General features: G+C 38.7%; 1 protein-coding gene across 3 annotated transcripts in view; it reads right to left on the reverse strand.

The window, feature by feature from the left end:
* The window catches only part of rbm26 (RNA binding motif protein 26), an 88,118-nt gene that overhangs the window by 59,177 nt on the left and 7,127 nt on the right, over window positions 1–21,814 (reverse strand). For all 3 annotated transcript variants that reach the window (XM_078402320.1, XM_078402319.1, XM_078402321.1), the window contains exons 2-8: window positions 18,061–18,179; window positions 11,124–11,260; window positions 10,943–11,034; window positions 7,102–7,292; window positions 2,844–3,101; window positions 2,012–2,254; window positions 950–1,093 (exon numbers count right to left, since the gene is read on the reverse strand). In XM_078402320.1, the coding sequence (XP_078258446.1) occupies window positions 950–1,093; window positions 2,012–2,254; window positions 2,844–3,101; window positions 7,102–7,292; window positions 10,943–11,034; window positions 11,124–11,260; window positions 18,061–18,179 (1,184 nt within the window). The remainder of the gene's footprint in view (window positions 1–949; window positions 1,094–2,011; window positions 2,255–2,843; window positions 3,102–7,101; window positions 7,293–10,942; window positions 11,035–11,123; window positions 11,261–18,060; window positions 18,180–21,814) is intronic.

Genomic DNA, 21,814 nt, shown 5'->3' on the forward strand with positions numbered 1-21,814 from the left:
TGGAACAAAGACCCATCATTTATTTATTTGCCTCTGTACTCCACAATTTGAGATTTGTAATAGAAAAAAAAGCACACGTGGTTAAAGTGCACATTAGCAGATTTTATTAAAGGTTATTTTTATACATTTTGGTTTCACCATGTAGAAATTACAGCAGTGTTTATACATAGTCCCCCCATTTCAGGGCACCATGTTTGGGACACAGCAATGTCATGTAAATGAAAGTAGTTACAGTGCCCTCCATAATGTTTGGGACAAAGACCCATCATTTATTTATTTGCCTCTGTGCTCCACAATTTGAGATTTGTAATAGAAAAAAAATCACATGTGGTTAAAGTGCACATTGGCAGATTTTAATAAAGGTCATTTTTACACATTTTGGTTTCACCATGTAGAAATTACAGCAGTCTCATTGGAGGCATGTGCAAAAAAAATTTTTTTTAATTGGCAGTTTGAGGAATTTGCATTATGTGCCCATATTATATGCATGCCTAATTATTACGCTAAGGTATGTGCCATGCCCCTGACGTACTTGCTCCAATTTAACCATTATAACCGATCACTGTTGTTACCCATCCTACAATCTAAATTTCTTCAATAACCACAAGTTTTTGTTTTACTTTTTAATCTAACTGAAAGGCACTGGGCATCCTAGCCATTATGGCAACATTTCAATCCAACCCTCCAATTTTTAACTTTGCGACTGGTTACCTTTGCATGTTTCGGATATAAATGAGTTTATTGTGTCATTTTTTAAAGTTTTGGTGCATTCAGTTATATCAAATTACCTTTTGCCGAGTCATGCAAAGCCAGTTCCCCAAAGCTGCGAAGTTCATTGGCAATGTAAGTATATTATTTCAACAATGAGAAGGAAAATCAAAGAAATTGACTTCCTTGCAACTAATCAAAAAACTAATAAAAAAGACAAAATAGAGAGATTTGTTCTTACCTGCTGCATATGGAGGAGGTTGTGCTGCAGGCGGCTGGTGATGAATCACTGATGTAACAACAGGAGGCACTGAACTAGTAATTGAGCTTGGGGGTGCATCCATTCCTGGTGGCTGTAAGGGGGGTAATGGTGGAGGAGGACCCACTAAGTAATGGAAAATTTATAAAAACATCAATTATACTTTAAAACAGATTGAGAACAGATTTCAGAAACAAGAACTAATGTATAAACCTAAATGCAAATGTAACATGCAATACATTTTCATAACAAAAAAAACACACATTTAGGAATTTTGCATTGCCCCATGACAATGAGATTAAACAATCGGGTAATCTACTTTTCGTAATATTTGTTGAAGGATAAATGCTGTACATTTACAAGAACTTGCTTGGAATCCATTACCTACCTGCAAATGATTAAAATAGATTGTTTAATATTTCTTTTTAAAAGTGTAGCACTCTCTCATTGATTTCAATCTGGAGTATGAATTAAGCCTAGGTGTTTGGAATTATCCTTAAATAAGCAACACTGACACCGAAGCAAGTATTATTATGGTCGAGTTTGAATGATAAAAATTGCAATATGGTATGTGTTATAGTATTTCTAAAACAGTTAGGCATACATAGCTTGATAACATTTTATCTTAAGTGCAAAGTTAATTTTAATCATACACAAAAATGAAGTTGAAGTATTTCCTGGATTTGAAAACAATTTTTTATCATAAGACATGAAAAAAGCATGTGCATTTGCAGATTGCAACCAATTCCGAAAGAAGGGAATGTGGTTGGAAGGGATCATTTAAGATTGCTTACTCTGCTGCAGTCTTAGTGAATCCAAAAGACATTCAACAGTGAAAAAAAATTATATTATCAAATACGACTTCAGGAAGGAATTTAGTTTGAAGGGACAAGAGTGGCCATCTTCTAAGATTTATAAGAGAGGTAAACAGCAAAATATAATATTTCTTACACACTAGAGAAAGATTTGATGTACAATAATGATATAATCTGTTTATTCTCTGTTTTCAAAGTTATGTCATGTACAAAAAAGTTTACAACCTACCCGCAACAGGAGGCAAATTTGGTGGTAACGGTCCAGGAGGGGGTACAGGAGGTCTGAGATTAACAGGAGGAGGAGGAGTCAGAATGGGTGGTGGTGGTGGAAGGGCAGGAGGATTTGGTCCCTCAACTGCGGGAGGTTGTGCAGGAAATGGTAACATGCCTGGAAGATTTACATCCTCTACCACGACTGGATCACTTCCATGGTCAAAGGGGCACATGTCACCTCTCATACAGAATCCCTTTTCTGTTAAAGCAAACAAATACATTGCAGCATTAAGACATTTCCAAATAAAACATTTGCAACACATCAAAAATAAACATTTTACTTATGCATTATATTACATTTTAATAACATTGAAGGATCTTCATGGAATATCCCTGTGGTGAAAACACATTTTATCTAGTCATTGCTAAATCCAGCAAACACAGTGGAATATAAATTATTTGTTGCCCGTGCAAGTGGTGGGATTTAGCAAACCTTTCCATTAACTAGCATGTACTGCATTTCAAATTAGGTGTGTTTTCTACCCCCACTAAAAGCCATTTTTACTGACAACTTAGCAACCATTTTGCATTTACTTCCACTTTTAAGATTAAATCTTGTTCACAATTCAGAATACTGCAGTGCTCGAAACGTGTAATAAAACAAAACTCAGATCAGGCAGGTAATCAACCTGAAACTTGGAACCATTTCTCGCTGCATAGGCGATGTGGCATTTTCTGTTTTTATTTCATTCTTGTCATTTCAAATTAAAGCACTTAAATTCTTGATACAAAGCTTGATGTTCAAATGGGATGCAATTCATTTTAACATTGTTATTTTACTATCTTACCGTCATAGTCTCTACAACGCTTCTTTGGAATTGGCCCTCTCCCATATGAGTTGTGATCTATCTGGTCCTCGTGAAACTCTGACCAACTTTCTGTTGTGGTGTTGCCATGGTGAGCTGGCGCTATAACTGTGATTGCGCTACTTAGAGTAGGAACAGGAAAAAGTCCAGATGTTATACTAGGCAGACTATTGGGAGTGTAGCCACTTTCTGCCGATTCTGTCCTCTCGAGATCGTACTTTGACTTTCCTGAATCCCGCTCTAAAGAATAAAAAGTCAATATTAAAACATAGCTCTTTCTTTAACTTACTGAAATCCAATGCAACAGAAATTATTCTTTTGATTCAAAAGAAATATGCACAATAGTCAAAATGAAATACTCAGCTATATAATTAAAGGCATAAAGTCAAAATAACTTTCATTGAACATTGAGTTATAATGATTCCAATATCTATAAAGATATTAAATTACATACCATATTAATGCTGTTCTCTATAATGCACCAAATAAACAGAATGATGGAGAACCTGATGAAAACTCACCTACTGCAAGAGTAAATTACTAGCCAGGTCTGGTGATAAATGTGAAATGAGAATGGAAGACAAGACTCCTGTATGGAAAACCAAAGCATTTTCTGCACCTCCCACTGAGATACACGATATTATCCACTATCCAGTTCTTGTAGCATTTGACGTCATATAAAGCATTGTTAATTAATCTCTATTCCACATCTCACCAAATCAGAAAAAAATTACACCAAAGTAAGGAGCATTTGGCCCATCACATGTGCTCAAAGGAAAAAAAGCCTCCCAACCTTATCCCAATCTAGCACAAAGCGCATAGACCTGCACATCACACAAGTACTTTAAATTTTCCATCTCTCCTACCCTTTCAGGCGGCGAGTTAACGACCTCTACCAATCTTAGAAAATGTCTGCTTTAGTCCACTACGAGTGCTAATTACTTTATATTGCTCCAAATGGTTTTTGATCCCTCTGCCAAGGAAACTGCAGTTAGAACCCGTTAGAACTCTTAATTTTTCACATCTTATTTAACTCTACCTTCTGCATAGGTCATCTAATCTTTTCCAGGTAGTAATTTTGCAGTCTAGACAATACCTTCATAAATTATCTCCGAGGGCAATCTCGTTTTCTGAAATGTGGTATCTATAACTATTTGTATGCAGCTTTGGCAGAATTCCCTAATCTTATTTTCTCTGTTTTGTCGAATAAAAACAATAAAAGCCACAGCTAACAATTATCTATTTACTTTATCATTGTTGCTTTTTTGCATATCTTTCATTCATTTGTTCTATAACTCTCTACATCATCATCTGTATCTCTTTTTTCCCTTTCCCGTGACTTTCAGTCTGAAGGGTCTCGACTCAAATCGTCACCCATTCCTTCCCTCCAGAGGTGCTGCCTGTCCCGCTTGAGTTATTCCAGCATTATGTGTCTACCTTCAGTTTAAACCAGCATCTGCAGTTCCTTCCTACACAAAAGCATTGTTAATCTTTTAACCACCTTTAACCTGTCCTGCTAATATTAATATCACAAGGCGAGAGATCTTTAAGTCTGTACACAAACATTGAGAACTTACATATATTGTAAATACTGATACCTTGCAGCAGTTTCCCAAATGCATTATCTCGCATCTCCCTGGATTAAGTTCCATTTGCTTTTTGTTTGTTCAAATAATCATATATTTCTATCTTCCTCCTGTCTAAAGCTCTCAATTACATGGCCAAATATTCTATCATTTTCAAACTTCTTCACCATGTATCCTGCATTCAGCTCTAAATAATTAATTGATATAACAAACCACACTGATTGCCTGTGGATAATCTTTGCCTTTCTATTTGATGCTTTACATTGCCCTTTCAAATAGATTTTAACAATTTGTCTGCACACCCTGGTTAAACGAACTGGTCTGCAATTACTTGCTTACCTCATTTCACCACAACCATCAAAATTATAGCCAGAGCATCAGCTAATTTCCTCCCTTGCTTCTTTAATCAGCTGGGGATATTTCACCCAGCCGAGCGATTTGTCCATTTTCAATGAAGATAAATCCCCTTCTCTACTCAATTGCTTATTTAAGATTGTGGATTACTCTTTCAAGGTCGGAAAAAGCAGAGTCTGGCAAATCACAGAATCACAAAAAGCTCACAGTTCAGAAAGCAACTATTCAGCCATTCAGTCCACTTCTGTGTCACATCAACCATTGAATGCAAATTTAATTTAGACTGAAAGATATTAATTTGTTATCGTACCAGGATACCCCATCACCAGATCAATTAGATAGTATATTTAGTCCTCAATCCGCGAGTCAGTTAGCAAACACAAAGTCTACACATATTATAGACAATAGACAATAGGTGCAGGAGAAGGCCATTCAGCCCTTCGAGCCAGCACCGCCATTCAATGCGATCATGGCTGATCACTCTCAATCAGTACCCCGTTCCTGCCTTCTACCCATACCCCCTCACTCCGCTATCCTTAAGAGCTCTATCCAGCTCTCTCTTGAAAGCATCCAACGAACTGGCCTCCACTGCCTTCTGAGGCAGAGAATTCCACACCTTCACCACTCTCTGACTGAAAAAGTTCTTCCTCATCTCCGTTCTAAATGGCCTACCCCTTATTCTTAAACTGTGGCCCCTTGTTCTGGACTCCCCCAACATTGGGAACATGTTTCCTGCCTCTAATGTGTCCAATCCCCTAATTATCTTATATGTTTCAATAAGATATTGATACAGTATTTTTTGGTTAAGGTACACGTTCAAATCTGCAACTGTTTGGAGTTCAAATTCTAGAAAAATAAATCAGAAGAACAAGTAAATCTGTACATGTGGGATTTTGATCCTTCTGCCAAGGAAATGTGGGAAAGAACTGCAGATGCTGGTTTAAATCAAAGTTAGACACAAAATGCTGGAGTAACTCAGCGGGTCTACTCAAGTAAATCTGTACTATCCATAATGTAGATAGAGACCTCAGCAGGTAGCTGCATTGACAGATCTGTCAAAGCAATATTAGCATTAAAAACTTGACACCAAGGCTGACAAGATCTCAGGTCTTCAATCAAGTTTTTGAATGTCTGCTTTAAAAGTGACTGTGAACAAAATACATTTCTCTAAAGAATTCCAGGGTGGAGGACCCAGGCAAATGCAACAAGATAATCAACAATGGAAAAAAAAATATGATGAGCAAATGACTATGGGGCAAGTGGCAAAGCAGGAAGGCCGCAGTGATTTTGAGCACGTGTTTTGAAATTCATGCAACTCCGTAAATACGCAATGACAGAATAATAACTGTGCCAGTTCAATTGCAGAATTTGAATTAGATGAAGCTTATGAAGGATTAGAGGGAGTAGGCTAGTCAGAACTGTAAGACAACTGTACATGCAGAACTGTAAGACAACTGTTTGTTACTTCAAAAACCCCTCTCAGACAAAAGCACAATTGAGTATTTCTGCAGTTTGGAACAATTTTGTGGCACACAGCACCAATGTCATCTTAAACGTTTCACAGGCATATGAGAACGGATATTTTTCTTTTCTTAACAGTCCCAATTTTTGGTACTGCCATTTATGTATAAACAAAGTTAATGGGGGGGAAAAGGGAGATAAAAATTATATAATGTATTAAGTCATGCTACTGATAAGGTCATGCTGATAAAATGTCTAGCTGCTTTGATTACCACCAAAGGATACCTTGCCCAAGATAAATATTTCCCGGCTTATTTTCCTATACTACAAGCAAATGTCTCACCAACTATTACATGCATATACAGAGACTCCAAAACAAATCTATGATCTAAGCCTTCCAATACAAATGGTTTAATGCCAACAGGATGCAATAAAATTTGTAATTATAAATTAAAATTTGTAATTTGTAATTATAGAAATGATAGGAAAATTTCAATAAAACCAGATACTATCTGTGCTTACACTCTTGAAATTGACCAGGACTGCCCAATCCACATAAAGTAGCCCTTGAATCTGTTCTCTCTGTTCACCCAAGGCTTTATGTATCCAGAAAGAAGATAATTGGCCGTTTAGAAATGGACTCATCTCTAATCCAAAACAGGTTTAGTTTTATTTCAGTTGAGTAATTAAAAGTCAAGTTTATGAATTACCCTACATTATAATTGTAAGTGATCACAAACCTGGCCAAATAACAGCATGCAAGACTACAAGTTTGGATAAAATACTGACTTAATGCATTTTCAAGTACAAAGGCAGCTCAAGGACTTAAATATAACTACCTCTGCTTCTACTCCTGCTTCTGCTTCTGTCCCTGATTCTTTCCTTACTCCAACTGCGACTCCGACTCCTACTGTAGCTTCGGCTTCTTCCTCTTCTTCTGTTGTATCTGTCCCTGTATGAATCTCTCCTTGGAGGATAGCGGTCATACTCCCTTTTACGAGAACGATCACTTTTTCTGTCATCACGGTTTCTAAAAGTTAACAGAAACTGTATCATTACTAAAAGAATATCTGACTGCTCTCTTGACCTGAACTGAAAGCCTTGCACACACCAAGCACCATCGAATCCACCTGATTATGTACTTTTCTAACCCAGCCGCATTCAAACATACATTCTGCAGAATAGAATCGCCATAGAGGTTTATGATCAGTTGTTTCAAGGTTACTGTATTTAATCCGCACAAATTAAATATTTTGTCATCTGTTTTTTTAAAATATTGCCATACAATATTTTAGTTTTACAATTCTATCATTACTAGGCAGGAGCTCAGGAGAATAAGTTGGGATCAGCTGTTATTGGACAAGTCTACATTAGACATGTTTGGAGTCATTTAAAGATCAGTTAATTGGAGTTCAGGACTAGCATGTTCCAGTAAGGAGTAGAGACAAGGATAGCAAGCTAAGGGAACCTTCGATGACCAGTGGCGGTAAATTTGCCCCCAAAAAAAGAAAGCATGTACAAGGTTTAGGAAAATGAAATCAGACCAAAACAAGCAGGAAAGAATTCAAGCACGAGAAGAGCTAAAAGGGGCCATGAAATGCCATTTGCAAGATGGATTAAATAAAATCCCATGGCTTTATATACATGCAGTATTAACGAGAATGAATCCCCAGGGCCTGATGGAATCTATCCCAAGTTATTGCAAAAGGCAAAATAAATTACACGTCTTGACAAAAATCTTTGTATCCTCTCTAGCCACAGACAAGGTCCCAGACTGGGCAATAGCAGGTGTTATTCCTTTGTTCAACAAAGGGAATTAGAGATTATCTAGGAAATTACAGGCCAGTGCCTTATGCCTGTGGTTGAAAAGCTACAAAGGAAGATTCTTCCAGGTAAGATTTACTCTCATTTGGAAGATAATGGGTTAATTGGGGACAGACCACATGGCTTTTTACGCAGCAAGTCAGAATTTTTTGAGGGCAGGCAAAGGTGATAAGATTAGTGCAGAAGATGTTTTCCTCACGAATTGTAGTAAGGCATTTGATAAAGTCCCTCATGGTAGGATGATCTAGAAGATTAAGATACATGGGACCACAGTGACTTGCTTCTAGACTACAGCTGATGGAAAAAGTTTTAGAGCATTGAAGTGACACTTACAGCATTAAATTATCACAATGTGAAATAATTAACAGGTTGCTGCTGCTTTGATCATTTTGCTTACTGTATGCAGGAAACAGACTGTGCCATACAAACATGCAGAGGAGGATTTCCAGTTTCTGATAGGGAACTATTTGATTTTTTGTGTCTTTCTTGTAATGTTGACATATATATGAGGTGATAAGAGTGATCAATGAGGGTAGGGTGGTGGATGTTTTCAACGAGGATTTTTAGAAAGGCATTTGGTAAAGTGTCTCTCGATAATCTGATCCGGAAGATTAAGATGCATGGAGTCACGGTGACTTGGTCATCAGGATTCAGAACTGGCTTACCCACAGAAGACAGAGGATAGAGGTGGAAAGGTGTTATTCTGGCTGGAGATTTATGACCAATGATGTTCCACAGGGATCTGTGCTGGGCTGTTATTTGTGACATATAGACGTAAATGGAAATGAGTTGTTGTGCAGATTTGCAGACTTCACTAGTAGTGTGCCTCAGCTTTCGGTGTTGGGCCCATTGCTGTTAGTCATCTATATCAAAAGATGAGAAACATATATGGCATGTTGTGTAGGAAGCAAGTTTGCAGATGACACATAAGTGGGTGGTATTGTAGTGAAGATAGGTGTCAGAAATTGCAGCAGGATCTTGATCGGGTGGGCTGAAGAAGGGTTGACGGAATGTAATACAGAGAAATGTGAGGTGTTACATTTTGGGAGCACTAACATGGGCAGAACCCATGGGCAGAACCTACACATCCATGGTAGAGCTCTGGGGAGTGTTGTAGAGCAGAGGGATTTAGAGTATTGTGTTCAGTTTTGGGCACCATGTAATAGGAAAGATGTCAAGTTGGAAAGAGGCCAGAGGAGCTTTGGAGAAAAAGGAGAAGAGGTTTACATGGTTGCTGCCTGGATTAGAGAATGTTAGCTATAAGGAGAAATTGGACTAACTTGTACAGTTTTCTCTGGAGTGTCTGTGGTTGAAAGGAAACCTGATGGTATATAAAATCAAGAAAGCCAAATGGGTAGACAGTCAAAACCTTTTTCCCCAAGGTGGAAATGTCAAAGACTAGAGGGCATTGTTTTTAGGCGAGAAGGTGAAAATTTAAAAAGATGTGCAGGGCATGTTTTCATTTACACAGAAAGTGGCAAGTGCCTGAAATACACTTCCACTGGTGTTGATGGAAGCTGATACGGTAGTGGTGTTTAAAAGGTTTTTAGATAGCACTAAACCAAGTTGACCCGTTGGGCCCAAACCTCTCCTGCATTGGTGCAGCACCCTCTCCTCCTCCCCCCCCCTCCTCCCCTTCCTCCCCAATTCCATCTCCCTCAACCCCCCTTATCCACCCTTCCCCCCCCCCCCCCCCTCCCTCCCTAGGAGATAGATTTAAACTTTAAAATGTGAATAACTTTAAATATATAACACCGATCTCAATGAAACCTCTTCCATTAGCACCAAAGGGACGATGGTGAGTGATGTGGGCCTAAAATTGTCGCGCTATCGTGTACTGTTTTGGCTGCAGTTCAGGAACAAACAAATGAGTTTTAGTATATATTGATATTCAGGGAATGGTTAATATGCAGGGAGGGGAGTTTAACTTGGCATCATGTTTGGCACAGGCATTGTGGGCTGAAGAACTGTTGTGTGTTATATTGTTCTGTGTGCTGAACTACTAGCCACAGGAACCTTTCATATACGAGTCAACACCCAGGGGATGAGTGTCACACTCTAAATTGTGCTAACTAGAGGGTTTTGGAGAGTGGGTTTGGGAAGGGAAGGAGGAAAAACAAAAAGATAGTTGCTGATGAGGATAGGTTTATGCAAGGTATTACCACTAGCTAGTTACTTCCTTCACAGGGCAACAGAGATTCTGTTCGTTTCTGATGTGGCGTATTCAGAACTGAAACAATACATTGAGAAAAAACAGCATTCAAGGGATTGGAGTATGGCTGGAGCTCTAACAGAAAAATCTTACCTACAAATCATGTTTCAGAAAAAGGAATGGACTTTGCATTCGAAAGAATGCTGTGCCATGTAAGTAAATAAGATTTCAACTAAATTATGTACCTTTATTTCTGACTGTCTCAAATCATAGTGACAGTGTTCCCCTGCAAACTTAAAATCAATTCATCAACATTTTATTATTTGTCCAAACCGTTCTCAATCTCATGTACACCAACCAGCCGAAGCCAACTACACTCGTTCAGTTTCAAATTGGAATAGCGATTTTATGAATTATATTTTTTCAGTGGAATACTAATTTGACAGAATAATGGAAACGACCATGTGGTGAAAAATAAAACAGAAAGAACTAAAGCAGGTGTAAAATGATAAATGAAATACAATCTAAAAAGAAACCACAAAGAAGATTCACAAAAGCTTCACTGCAACATTTATAATGGCAATTGAGATTTGGATTGATGAAGCTTACGGAGTTCAACATGGTGACAAAACAGTTCGACTGTTAGAAAACACTGACAGCTATTTAAGGACTTTCTTTCAATAACAACATAACAGCAAAATTACCGGTTGTCTCTGTATCGCGATCCTGATTGTAATGGGCTGTGATTCAAACGCCTTGTAAATTTTTTGTCTCGATCATCATCTTCTTTACTTCCCTGTAAAACGAGTTATGATTACTAATGATGAACATAAGAAAGCCTTTAACAATTATACATCAATTCAAACAAAGATCGATTTAACTTACCTCTTCTTTTTTATCCTCCCTTTCCTGCCGTTGTGCAGGTTCAGATTTTATATTCACAGATGACAACTGCTCAAACTGAGGTAGGTAACTCTTTGCAGTTATAGCTTCAAAAAGTTTTTCTACAAAAGTATGTGTGTCTGCCAAAAAATTCAACATTGTTGCAAATCAAGTATACATTTTAGAAGCAATGCAAAATGCAACATTTTGTGATAATTTAAAATATTTTAATTATTTTGCAACTTAGAATTCAGACCCTTCAAAATAGATTAAAAATACACTGAGCTGTTTCTCCTGTCATGTATTTTTTCAGAGTAAAGTTTCAAAGGCAAAAAACAAATGTTATCACATTATACTTCAACAACTTTGTCAAAAGGCTGGTGGTATGTCAGAACACCTCTCCCACCTCACCTGCATCCTCATATCACTGCCAAAGTTTTGTCCTGCCTCCTCACTTCCAGTGTTGAGACAATCAGTCTGAAAAAGGGTTCCGACCCAGAAGTTCACCTATCCACATCATCCAGAGATGCTACCTGACCTGCTGAGATATTCCAGCACTGTTTGTTTGTTTTTTTGCACTTCAATGTATGTAGATCATTTGCCATATTTGTTTAAGCTGATATATTTATCTCACAGTCAGAATTTAAATTAATATGAAATCAATAATCTGGAATTTTAAAATACCCTTCCAAGGGTCCCCTGATACAGGCACACCACTTTATTAACTTTTAAACATAAGACTTGTCAATGACATCCATGTCCCATGAATGAATAAAAAAGTCATGGGTTCAAGTTCCACTGATATTGTTGATGCTGCACTTAGGAAACTAGAGGTAGTGTCTTTCTGATGGTATTCCAACTGAAGTATCTTCCCTCACTTCTCAAATGTTTAAAAACCTATTGGCATATTGAACAAAGAGCTGAAGAGGTTCTCCATGTTCTATTCAAGTGAACTTCAGTCAAATGCACCACCTCTCACCTTATCCCATTACTGATGCCAGTGCCCTATAAATTGAAATAATTTCTCCCACACCACCATACTTTCGATTCTCTGATCTTATTAATTTTATGTTAATTTGCATAGGTCAGACAGTATATCAGAGATAATGACCTTGGCAATCCTGGTTTTTAATCTAGACCCTAACTATTCTTACACATGCAGCAGAACTTCTTTCTTTGTCCTATCTGCCATTTGTTCCTACATGAATATAACAGGACCGTTCCTTCGCAATACAAGTCATCCTTCAGCATAAAGTGTGTCCTTAACTCTGCTGCCAGACAGGCAACTGCAACTTTGGGATCCACGTTTAGAATAGAAGGGAATAGTGCTCATCTCATATCATATCATATATATACAGCCGGACCCTATCTATTCTGTCACAAAATAACCACAACATTGTTTTTCATTTTTAAAAGGAGCATGGGAAACAGAAACTGGTTTCCTGGTCCATTTAAACTCGTTGGGTTCATGAAAAATATATTAACCATCCATTCAAGCCAGCACCAGGCCACAGGCAACATAAATCTTGACATTTATCGGAAACTCTTTTCTCTTCGTCCCACATTCTCAGATGGGCCACACTAAGATCAGATGGAAGTTTATGTCCAAGAGGGACACGCAAAAGTTTTGGCTGAACATATGTGTACACTTTGGTTTGTCTTCTTCCTGACTTCTGGATGACTATGCTGATTTCTCGATTCATTATTTTAGTAATCGGGCATTGAGTGCCTTCAGCAGAATGTTCTGTTCTTGAGGATTAATTACTTTTGCCTCTAACCTTTGCCAGCAAACATTATCCTAACCTTGGTAAGTGTTATCAAAACCGGTATTTATTCACAAAAAGTTGGAGTAACTCAGCAGGTCAGGCAGCATCTCGGGAGAGAAGGAATGGGTGACGTTTCAGGTCGAGACCCTTCTTCAGACTGACCCGTCTTGACCCGAAACGTCACCCATTCCTTCTCTCCCGGGATGCTGCCTGACCTGCTGAGTTACTCCAGCTTTTTGTGAATAAATACCTTCGATTTGTACCAGCATCTGCAGTTATTTTCTTATATCAAAACCGGTATAGCTGCATTGACAACAAGTGCCAGCAACTGGAGGAACCACATATCATTAGCTGGAGATGGAGTCCAAGGATACATATCATAGTGTGGAAGCAGGCCCCTCGGCCCTGTTTGCCCACACCGACCAACATGTCTCATCTATACTAGTCCCACTTGCCTGCATTTAGCTCTTATCCCTCTAAACCTGTCCTTTTCCTGTACCTGTCCAATTGCTTCTTAAAAGTTGCGATAGTCCCTGCCTCAACTACCTCCTCCAGCACCTCAGATTCCTGTAAAATGTTTCCACCTTCACCTTAAACCATGACCGCTGGTTCTCAATTTCCCCCATTAAGGGCACGAAATTCTGTGCATCCACCCGATCTATTCCTCTCCAAACCTTTCCTATCCATGTCCCTGCCTAACTGCTTCTTAAATGTTGGGGTAGTTCTTGCCTCAACTACCTCCTCTGGCAGCTTGTTCCATACATCCACCACACTTTGTGTGAAAAACCTACCCCTCAGATTCCTATTAAATTTTCCCCCCTTCACCTTAAACCTATGTCCTCTGGTCCTCGATTCACCTACTCCAGGCAAGAGACTCTGTACATCTACCCAATCTATTGCTCTCATGATCTTATACACCTTTAAAAGATCACTCCTCATCCTCCTGCACTCTAAGGAATAGTCCCAGCCTACTCAACCTCTGCTTACAGTTCAGACCCTCTAGTCCTGGCAACATCCTCGTAAATCTTCTCTGAACTTTTTCCAGCTTAACAACATCTTACCCATAACAGTGCCCAGAACCGAACACAACTCTAAATGTGGCCTCACCAACATCTTATACAACTGCAACATGTCCTCCCAACTTCTATACTCAATACTCTGGCTGATGAAGTCTAATGTGCCAAAAGCCTTTTTGACCACCTGATCTACCTGCGACTCAACCTTCAGGGAGCTATGGACCTGCACTCCAAGATCCCTCTGCTCTACAACACTACCCAGAGCCCTACCATTCACTGTGTAGGCCCTGCCCATGTTAGACTTCCCAAAATGCAACACCTCACATTTTTTTGCATTAAATTCCATCAACCATTCTTCAGCCCACTTGGCCAATTGATCAAAATCCGGCTGCAAATTTTCACAACCATCTTCACTATCTGCAAAACCACCCAGTTTCGTATCATCTGTAAACATGTTAATCTTGTTGCGTATGCTGGAATCTGAAGCAAAAAAAAACTAAACTGCCCCCCCCCGCCCCCGTAGAGGCTGCTCGACCTGCTGAGTTTGTCCAGCAGGATGTTTTTTTTCTATGTAGATTTAAGATGGAACAGCATAAAAACCTGAGGACATTCAAAGAAAATCAATTTTACCCAATTAGTAGTGGGAGATGAAACTTAACACTTTAGAAGGATGACAGTAAAAAACACCATTTGGTATTATAAACTTCAAGGGAACTGGGAAGTGGATGTCGGCTAAATAAACTCAGTCACTCATGTGAAAGGAAAAGTAACACAAATTTCTATGAATGCCAAACCAGTTAACGGAGAAAAAAAAATGAATGAATTCATCTCTTGTTCAAAAAAGTAAATAAACACAAACTGAACAACAGGGCTAGTCAGTTTAATGCCAGTGGTGGGAAAACTGGCTACATTGGTAATAGAGAACAGAGCTAATCAAGTCTGAGCAAGTAATTAAGTATAACCCCAAAATGTCACCTATTCCTTTGCTCCAGAGATGCTGCCTGACCCACTGAGTTACTCTAGCATTTTGTGTCTATCTTCAAAGCTAATTGCCATTTGGACATTAAATATAGGTAAATAAGTTAAACTTGTATGAACTCAATAAAAGAATATCATTACTTAACTAATTTGATTAGTTTTTTTCTGATGAAGTAACACAGCAGATGACAGCAATACAATGCACAAATTTTCAAGACTGTTTTAAGTGCCACAATGGAATGGTAGGATTAATAGCAGAAATAAGATGGAAACACAGACAGCTAGGGTGTATCTGTACATTGATCTTTGAAGAAAGTAAGAGAACATTCAAATCCTTGGCTTTATAAATGTAAGATAGAGAGGACATAAGCTTGGAGATTATCTGTAATCTCTTATCAAATATTGGTTCAGCTGTAACCAAAGGACGAGTGTTCAATTCTACCATTGGGAAGAACACCTTTTTAAAATTCGACAGGCAAAAGTCGAATAAAGTTGTTTTTCTGGTCGTTTTGTGTACTTGATTGAGAAGGCAAGACAGCATGCAGCAGGCATCCGACTGGCTGAGTAAGATGCAGAGGAGAAAATAAAAGAAAGGCAAGGTACAGCAGAGTGGCCTGTGGGAATGGCTACTTGAGACCAAGTGCCATGTTGAGGAAAAGTGCAACTTGAGGCTTTGGCGAGAAGGGTTGAGGATAAGAGTGTTGACCTACCAAGCCCAGTAGCAGCGGGAAGTGCAAAAAGGGCTGTTGGAAACATAAACAAGGCACGCAGAATTACACGATATGCTGCAGCTGCATGATATGGGAGCTGGAGGACACCTTGGTGGTTCCTGGAGATCGAAGAACGTGGGCTCAAACGCTGCGGCACATCAGGGACGGGGTGAATTACCTGGTCGCTGTGTTTTGGGCAGCAGTCACTCCCTCAAGATGAACTGCTTCTAACTAAGTCTATGGTCAGGAGGAGGGTATGACTGCAAATGAGGCCGGTAGGGGAGGTCCAACACAGTGTTAGAGGAGCCTTGACCCTTGAGCTTGTCTCGCAGGTCAAAGATTCTTGCTCCCTGTGCAGGGAGCTGTAGATTGACTTGTAGCGCAGCTAGAAATTGGTAGGTACGACAGTGTGGGGATCAGGGGGACGTGGCTGAAAGATGATCAGAGCTGGGACCTGAACATCCAAGGATACACATCCTATTGAAAAGTCAGGCAAGTGGGGATGGTGCTAAGGAATGAAATTCAATCCTTGGAAAGGGATGGCATAGGATCAGAAGGTGTAGGATTCAAAGGAGGTTTACGAGAATTATCCCAGGGTTCATTGGGTTAACGTATGATGAGCATTTGATGGCTCTGGGCCTGTACTTACTGGAGTTTGGCAGGATGAAGGGGGGATGTCATTTGAACTCAGACAAGTGAAGGGCCTGGATAGAGTAGATGTGGAGAAGATGTTTTTGCTAATGAGGAGGAATTTCTTTCGTCAGAAGGAAGTGAATCTGTGGAAGTCATTGCTACAGATGGCGGTTGAAGCCAAGTCGTTGGGTATTTTTTAAAGCAGAGATTGATAGGTTCTTGATTAGTAAAGTTGTCAAAGGTTATGGGAAGGCAGGAGAATGGGGTTGAGAGGGAAAGATAGATCAGATGAATGGCGCAGTAGACTCGATGGGTGAATGCTGAATTCTGCTCATGACTTATGAACAAAAGATCTGCAGAGTGCAGAAAAACTATTACAGAATATCCATAAGGAATTAAGATATATTATTACCACTGAAAAACTGGTGAAGATGTGACTGTTCTTCCTTGAGCACAGAAGACTGAAAGCAGAACATAAATGTTCAAAATGATTCATGGATAAATAGAAACTGTTAACAGAAATGTCAAGGACTAGAAGATAAAATGTACAAGTGTGTCAGCATGGATTGGAAACTAGATGCCTTGTAGAAAACAGCTGGAATAAAAAGGATCATTGTCAGTTGGGACTGAAGCAACTTGTGGTGCATCACTAGGATCGATTTTTGGCCATCAATTATATATTATTTACATTGATGACCAAGAGGAGGGAACAAAATGTAAGGTTTCCAAGTATGCCAACAAAATTAGTGGAAGGGCAAGCTATAATATGAATACTGTGATTCTGCAGGGGATTATAGAGTGATTGGGCGAAAATCTGGCAAATGCAGTTCAATGTGTGGTCATGCACTCTGAATAAAGAAATCAAAAATGCTGATAATATAAATTAAGGGAGACTGCAAATGAATGATGTTCAGAGGGATCTAGATATTCTTGTGCATAATCATAAAAAGTTAGCAGGCCAGCCAACAAGTAGTTATAAAGGCAAATGGAATATTCATTGCAAATGGCTTAGAGTTTAATGAAAGAGAACATCTATTATATAGGGTGTTGTTGAGGCCACACCTGGAATACTGTGCACAGTTTTAGTCCCCTCACCTAAAATAAAGAGACAGTTCAAAAGAAATGCACAAGGCTAATTCCTCGATGAGAGTGTTATCATATCAAGAAACACTGGACAGTTTGAGTCTGTATTCCTTGGAGTTTGGAAGAATGAGGGATGATCTTATTCAAACATACAAGATCTTAAGTGAGCTTGTCAGAGGGAATATTTTCACGAATGGTAGTCTCAAACAGAAAGGCAGATTATTAGATACATTTAAGGTGGATATTGATACATTTTGAAAGATTGAGAAATTGGTGTAAGGGAGCTGAAGGATCAGCCATACTCATTAAACTGCAGGCCAGGCCTGTGAATCCTGTTGGCCTACTTCTGCTCCTATTGTTTGTGTTTAAAGTTACTGGCAAATGAATCAGGATGATACAAAGTAATAGATGGCAAAATATACTCGAACATTAAGTTAGCACAATTCAGATATCACTAACATGAAAGGCTGATCAAAGCCAATCCAAGTGTGACTTTCAATAGGGTATTGAACATAAATGACAGAAAAAAACACGATAGCAGTGGAAGAGGCAGAAAATAAAACTTGGCTGCATTTCTATTGCAGAGTTAGCATAGGCCCAATTGGTCAAATCAACTTCTTCTATAATGTAATGATTCTATGATTAATCATCAACGAACTATAAACTACTTAATAAATTTCAAACCATTAGATACAAAACTTCAGGACCCTCATGAACCAATATTTGTATGCTTTGCTCATGTGATGTTCTTTACCTTTCTGAAGAAAGACATCTAATTGGTCAACACACAATGCCTTCAACTCTTTTTCAGTTTTATCCTTCTTTACCAATGCGACAACATATTTAGCAAGTGCAGATGGATCTGCATCACATCTACAAAGAAATAAAAACAGAAATTATGTGACTACTGAAATATGTTCAGCAAACTTTTATTTCTTTAATTATTAGAAATCACAAATCTTAATTAAGATTAACAAAGATTTCAATTTTGAAAGAACTATCCTTCATAAATTCAACTCTCCTGATGTTTTTTGGTTTTTTCCTGGCATGGCCAGCCAAATCATTTGTAAAAGTAAAATCTGTGATGGCTAAAATAAAATAATGTTTTATTTCAAAGTCAAATTTGTTTACACTTACAGCATGACTTTCAATCTGACGCATACTGCCACTTAAGTAGTGACACTAACTCAAGTTAACTATGATTGAAACATTTGGCCATTCATCCACAATTCTATTTGTTGACTACTGATATAGTGACAAGTTCCTACAATACAATGAGAGAATGACAATTCAAGCATTTATTTATTCTTCATCTATATTACAAAGTTCAAGGTACTTTACATGATTCATCAATAACAGTTCAGTTTAGTTTATTGTCACATGTACCAAGGTACGGTGAAAAGCTACGGTCAGCATGAAGGCAATACACAATTACTTTTACTGTGGCTCGATACATGATAAGGGAATAACGTTTAGTGCAAGCTAAAGCCAGTAAAGTCCAATCAGAGATAGTCCAAGGGTCACCAATGAAGTAGATAGTAGTTCAGAACTGTTCTCTAGTTGTGGTAAGATGATTCAGTTGCCTGATAACAGCTGAGGAAAGCATTGTTCCTGAATCTAGAGGTGTGTGTTTTCACACTTCTATACCTTTTTGCCTGGTGGGATAGGGGAGGAGAGTGGCCAGGCCAGTCGTCCTTGATTATGCTGATGGCCTTGCTGAGGCAGCGTGATGTATAAATAGTCAATGGAAGGGAGGTTGGTTTGGGTGATGGTCTGGACTGCGTCCACAATTCGCTGCAATTTCTTGCGGTCTTAGGTGGACCTGTTCCCAAACCAAGCTGTGATGCATCAAGATAAAATGCTTTATATGTGGAACAGCATTACCCAAAATGACTTCCATTCACAAGTTGGAGTCACAATATTCAGTCTCGTGAGCTCTGCAACTTGCCCATGTGGTGAACTCTGCACCACTGATGATTGCCAGCATGCAGTAAAGGTTACTCCCCACCCTCCCACTGAGACTGGGATTTCATCTTCATCCGCAAGGCCTGACCCTTGCATTACCTTCATAATGCCAAGTTGCAACTAAAGGTTGTAAGAATTGATCAAAACAAGCACCAGCCTTAAATGATTGGGATGACTAAAATAACGCAGACCAAAAGACTCCAGCAATCTATACAATCTATACAATGTTTTACCATATAGAACTTTAACGTTTTTATTTTTAGGTTTTATTTTCTTCCTCATATTGTGCTAGAATATTCCAACGCTACTAATTGTTGCTCCAGAATATTATGGAAATGCAGTGTCATTGTAGGAATTTGATTTCCCGGCATCAGTACTTTTAAACCAACCAGGAGGTACCTAATCCTATGTGATTTTGTGCCAGATTAAATGAAAATATATTCAAGGCCAAAAACATACAGAAGCATCACATCACAGATTCAAAGAAACAGGAATGGAAGTGAAATCGAAGACCAAAACAGTACAATTTTACTGAATACAGACTTGAATGGTCATGACCTCCCACTGCTCCTCTTAATGTTAAATTCATTTTGCGACTTTTCAACTCACCGGTATTGAAAATTTGACCACATTTTTGCCTGTGATTCCAAAATGACAAACATCCAGGAAATATACTCAGGTTGAAATTGAAGTGATGAGATACAGAGCAGTATGGCGGCACAAAGGGGAGATGGCTACATCCCTCTCAACAAAAATGGGGCAAAACAAATTAAACTATTATATTAGACCATTTCTGTAACTCTTGACATTTAATTTTGTTTAATGATACAGCATGGAAATAGGCTCTTCAGCCCATGCATCGATTACCCGTTCTCACTAGTTCTATGTTATCCCACTTTCCCATCCACTCCCTGAAACAGCTGGCAACTTAGAGGCCAACTAATCTACAACCCTGTATGTCTTTGGGATGTGGAAGGAAACCCACGTGGTCACAAGGAGAACATGCAAACTCCACACATACAGCACCCGAGCTCAGGGCTGAACCCAGATCTCTGGCATTGTGCGGCAGTAACTCTACCAGCTGCACCACCCATGGCAGTGTAGTAGACTAAATTAGTATAATTTTCCTAAGTTCTTTCACCATTCGGAAAGAGAATGCCAAAACGCGCTGGACGGGTATTTTCAATAATCTAGTGCATACAACAAAATTGTAATTCTATTAAAATAATCTGAAATAAAATGATTTTAATTGAAAGTTCGGCCTAGATGCAATGGATGGATAACAGAAAATGTCTCAATATTTATCTTTTGTGTAGGAACTAATGCTGTGATTTGAATATGTGTTGCTCCAATGTGCAATATCCATGAACTAATATTTTCCCCCAACCAACAGAAGAACAGATACAAGCTTCAGTTAAAACATTTTAAACATAAAATGCTATCCTCCTGCATCTTCGGTGGAATTTCACGTTATTTAAAACTGTTTATAATGATAAAATAATCCAGTTCAGAAATATTAACCTTAACTTTATTTGAATAAATAAATCCAACCATAAACACCATAACCTTCAATACAATTCAGTTGAGTTTATTGTCACATGTACCCAGGTACAGCGAAAAGCTTTTGTTGTGTTTTAACCAGTCAGCGAAAAGACAATACATGATTATAATTGAGTCATTCAGTGTACAGATAATGATAAGGGGAATAACGTTTAGTGCAATATAAGCTGAGTAAAGTCCGCTCATAGTCCGAGGGTCTGCAATGAGTAGATAGTTCAGGATTGTTCTCCAGTGTGACAGGACAGTTCAGTTGCCTGATGGCAGCTGGGAAGAAACTGTCCCTGAATCTGGAGTCATGCGTTTTTATACGTCCTTTTGCCTAATGGGAGAGGGAGAAGAGGGAATGACCAGGGTGCGACTCGTCCTTGATTATGTTGCCAGCAGCGCGATTCATAATGACCAAATATGACTTCTATGTTTTCTGGTGTATGATTGAGCTTTTCAGCGGTCTGGTGTCATCTCAACCAGTTTGAAAACCCAACTTACCTGATATGACATTTACAGCAGCTGTTGCAATACAGTTCCATCCTTCGCCATAACCGCACTCTCTTAATGCGGAGAAGAGTGAATGCAGAACGTGGCTATGCTGGTTTTCAAATTGAGCTAAACTAACAATTGTGCATTTTTGCAGAATATGGAGAACGACCATTAATGCAAGTTTAATTAAACATTCAAGCCGTGTCATTTTCACAATATTTGTACTGCTTTTCTTTTAAATTTGAGACTTTTGACAAATATTTGCCAAAATAGTCCCAAAACATGATACAAGAGTACATTGAATATAAGAATCAGGAAGTCTTATAAAACTTTGCTAAGGCCATATTTGGAGTATTGGGTGCAGTTCTTTTCATCCCATTACAGGAAGGATGTGACGTCATTGAAGTTATAGAAGAGATGTACCAAAATGCTGCCTGGATTAAAGGATGTTAGTTATCAGGAGGTTGTTCAAAACTTGGATTGTTTTCTCTGAAGCTTTGGGCTTT

This window comes from Rhinoraja longicauda, chromosome 7, assembly GCF_053455715.1.
Source record: "Rhinoraja longicauda isolate Sanriku21f chromosome 7, sRhiLon1.1, whole genome shotgun sequence".
In the NCBI taxonomy this organism is placed as follows: Eukaryota; Metazoa; Chordata; class Chondrichthyes; order Rajiformes; family Arhynchobatidae; genus Rhinoraja; species Rhinoraja longicauda.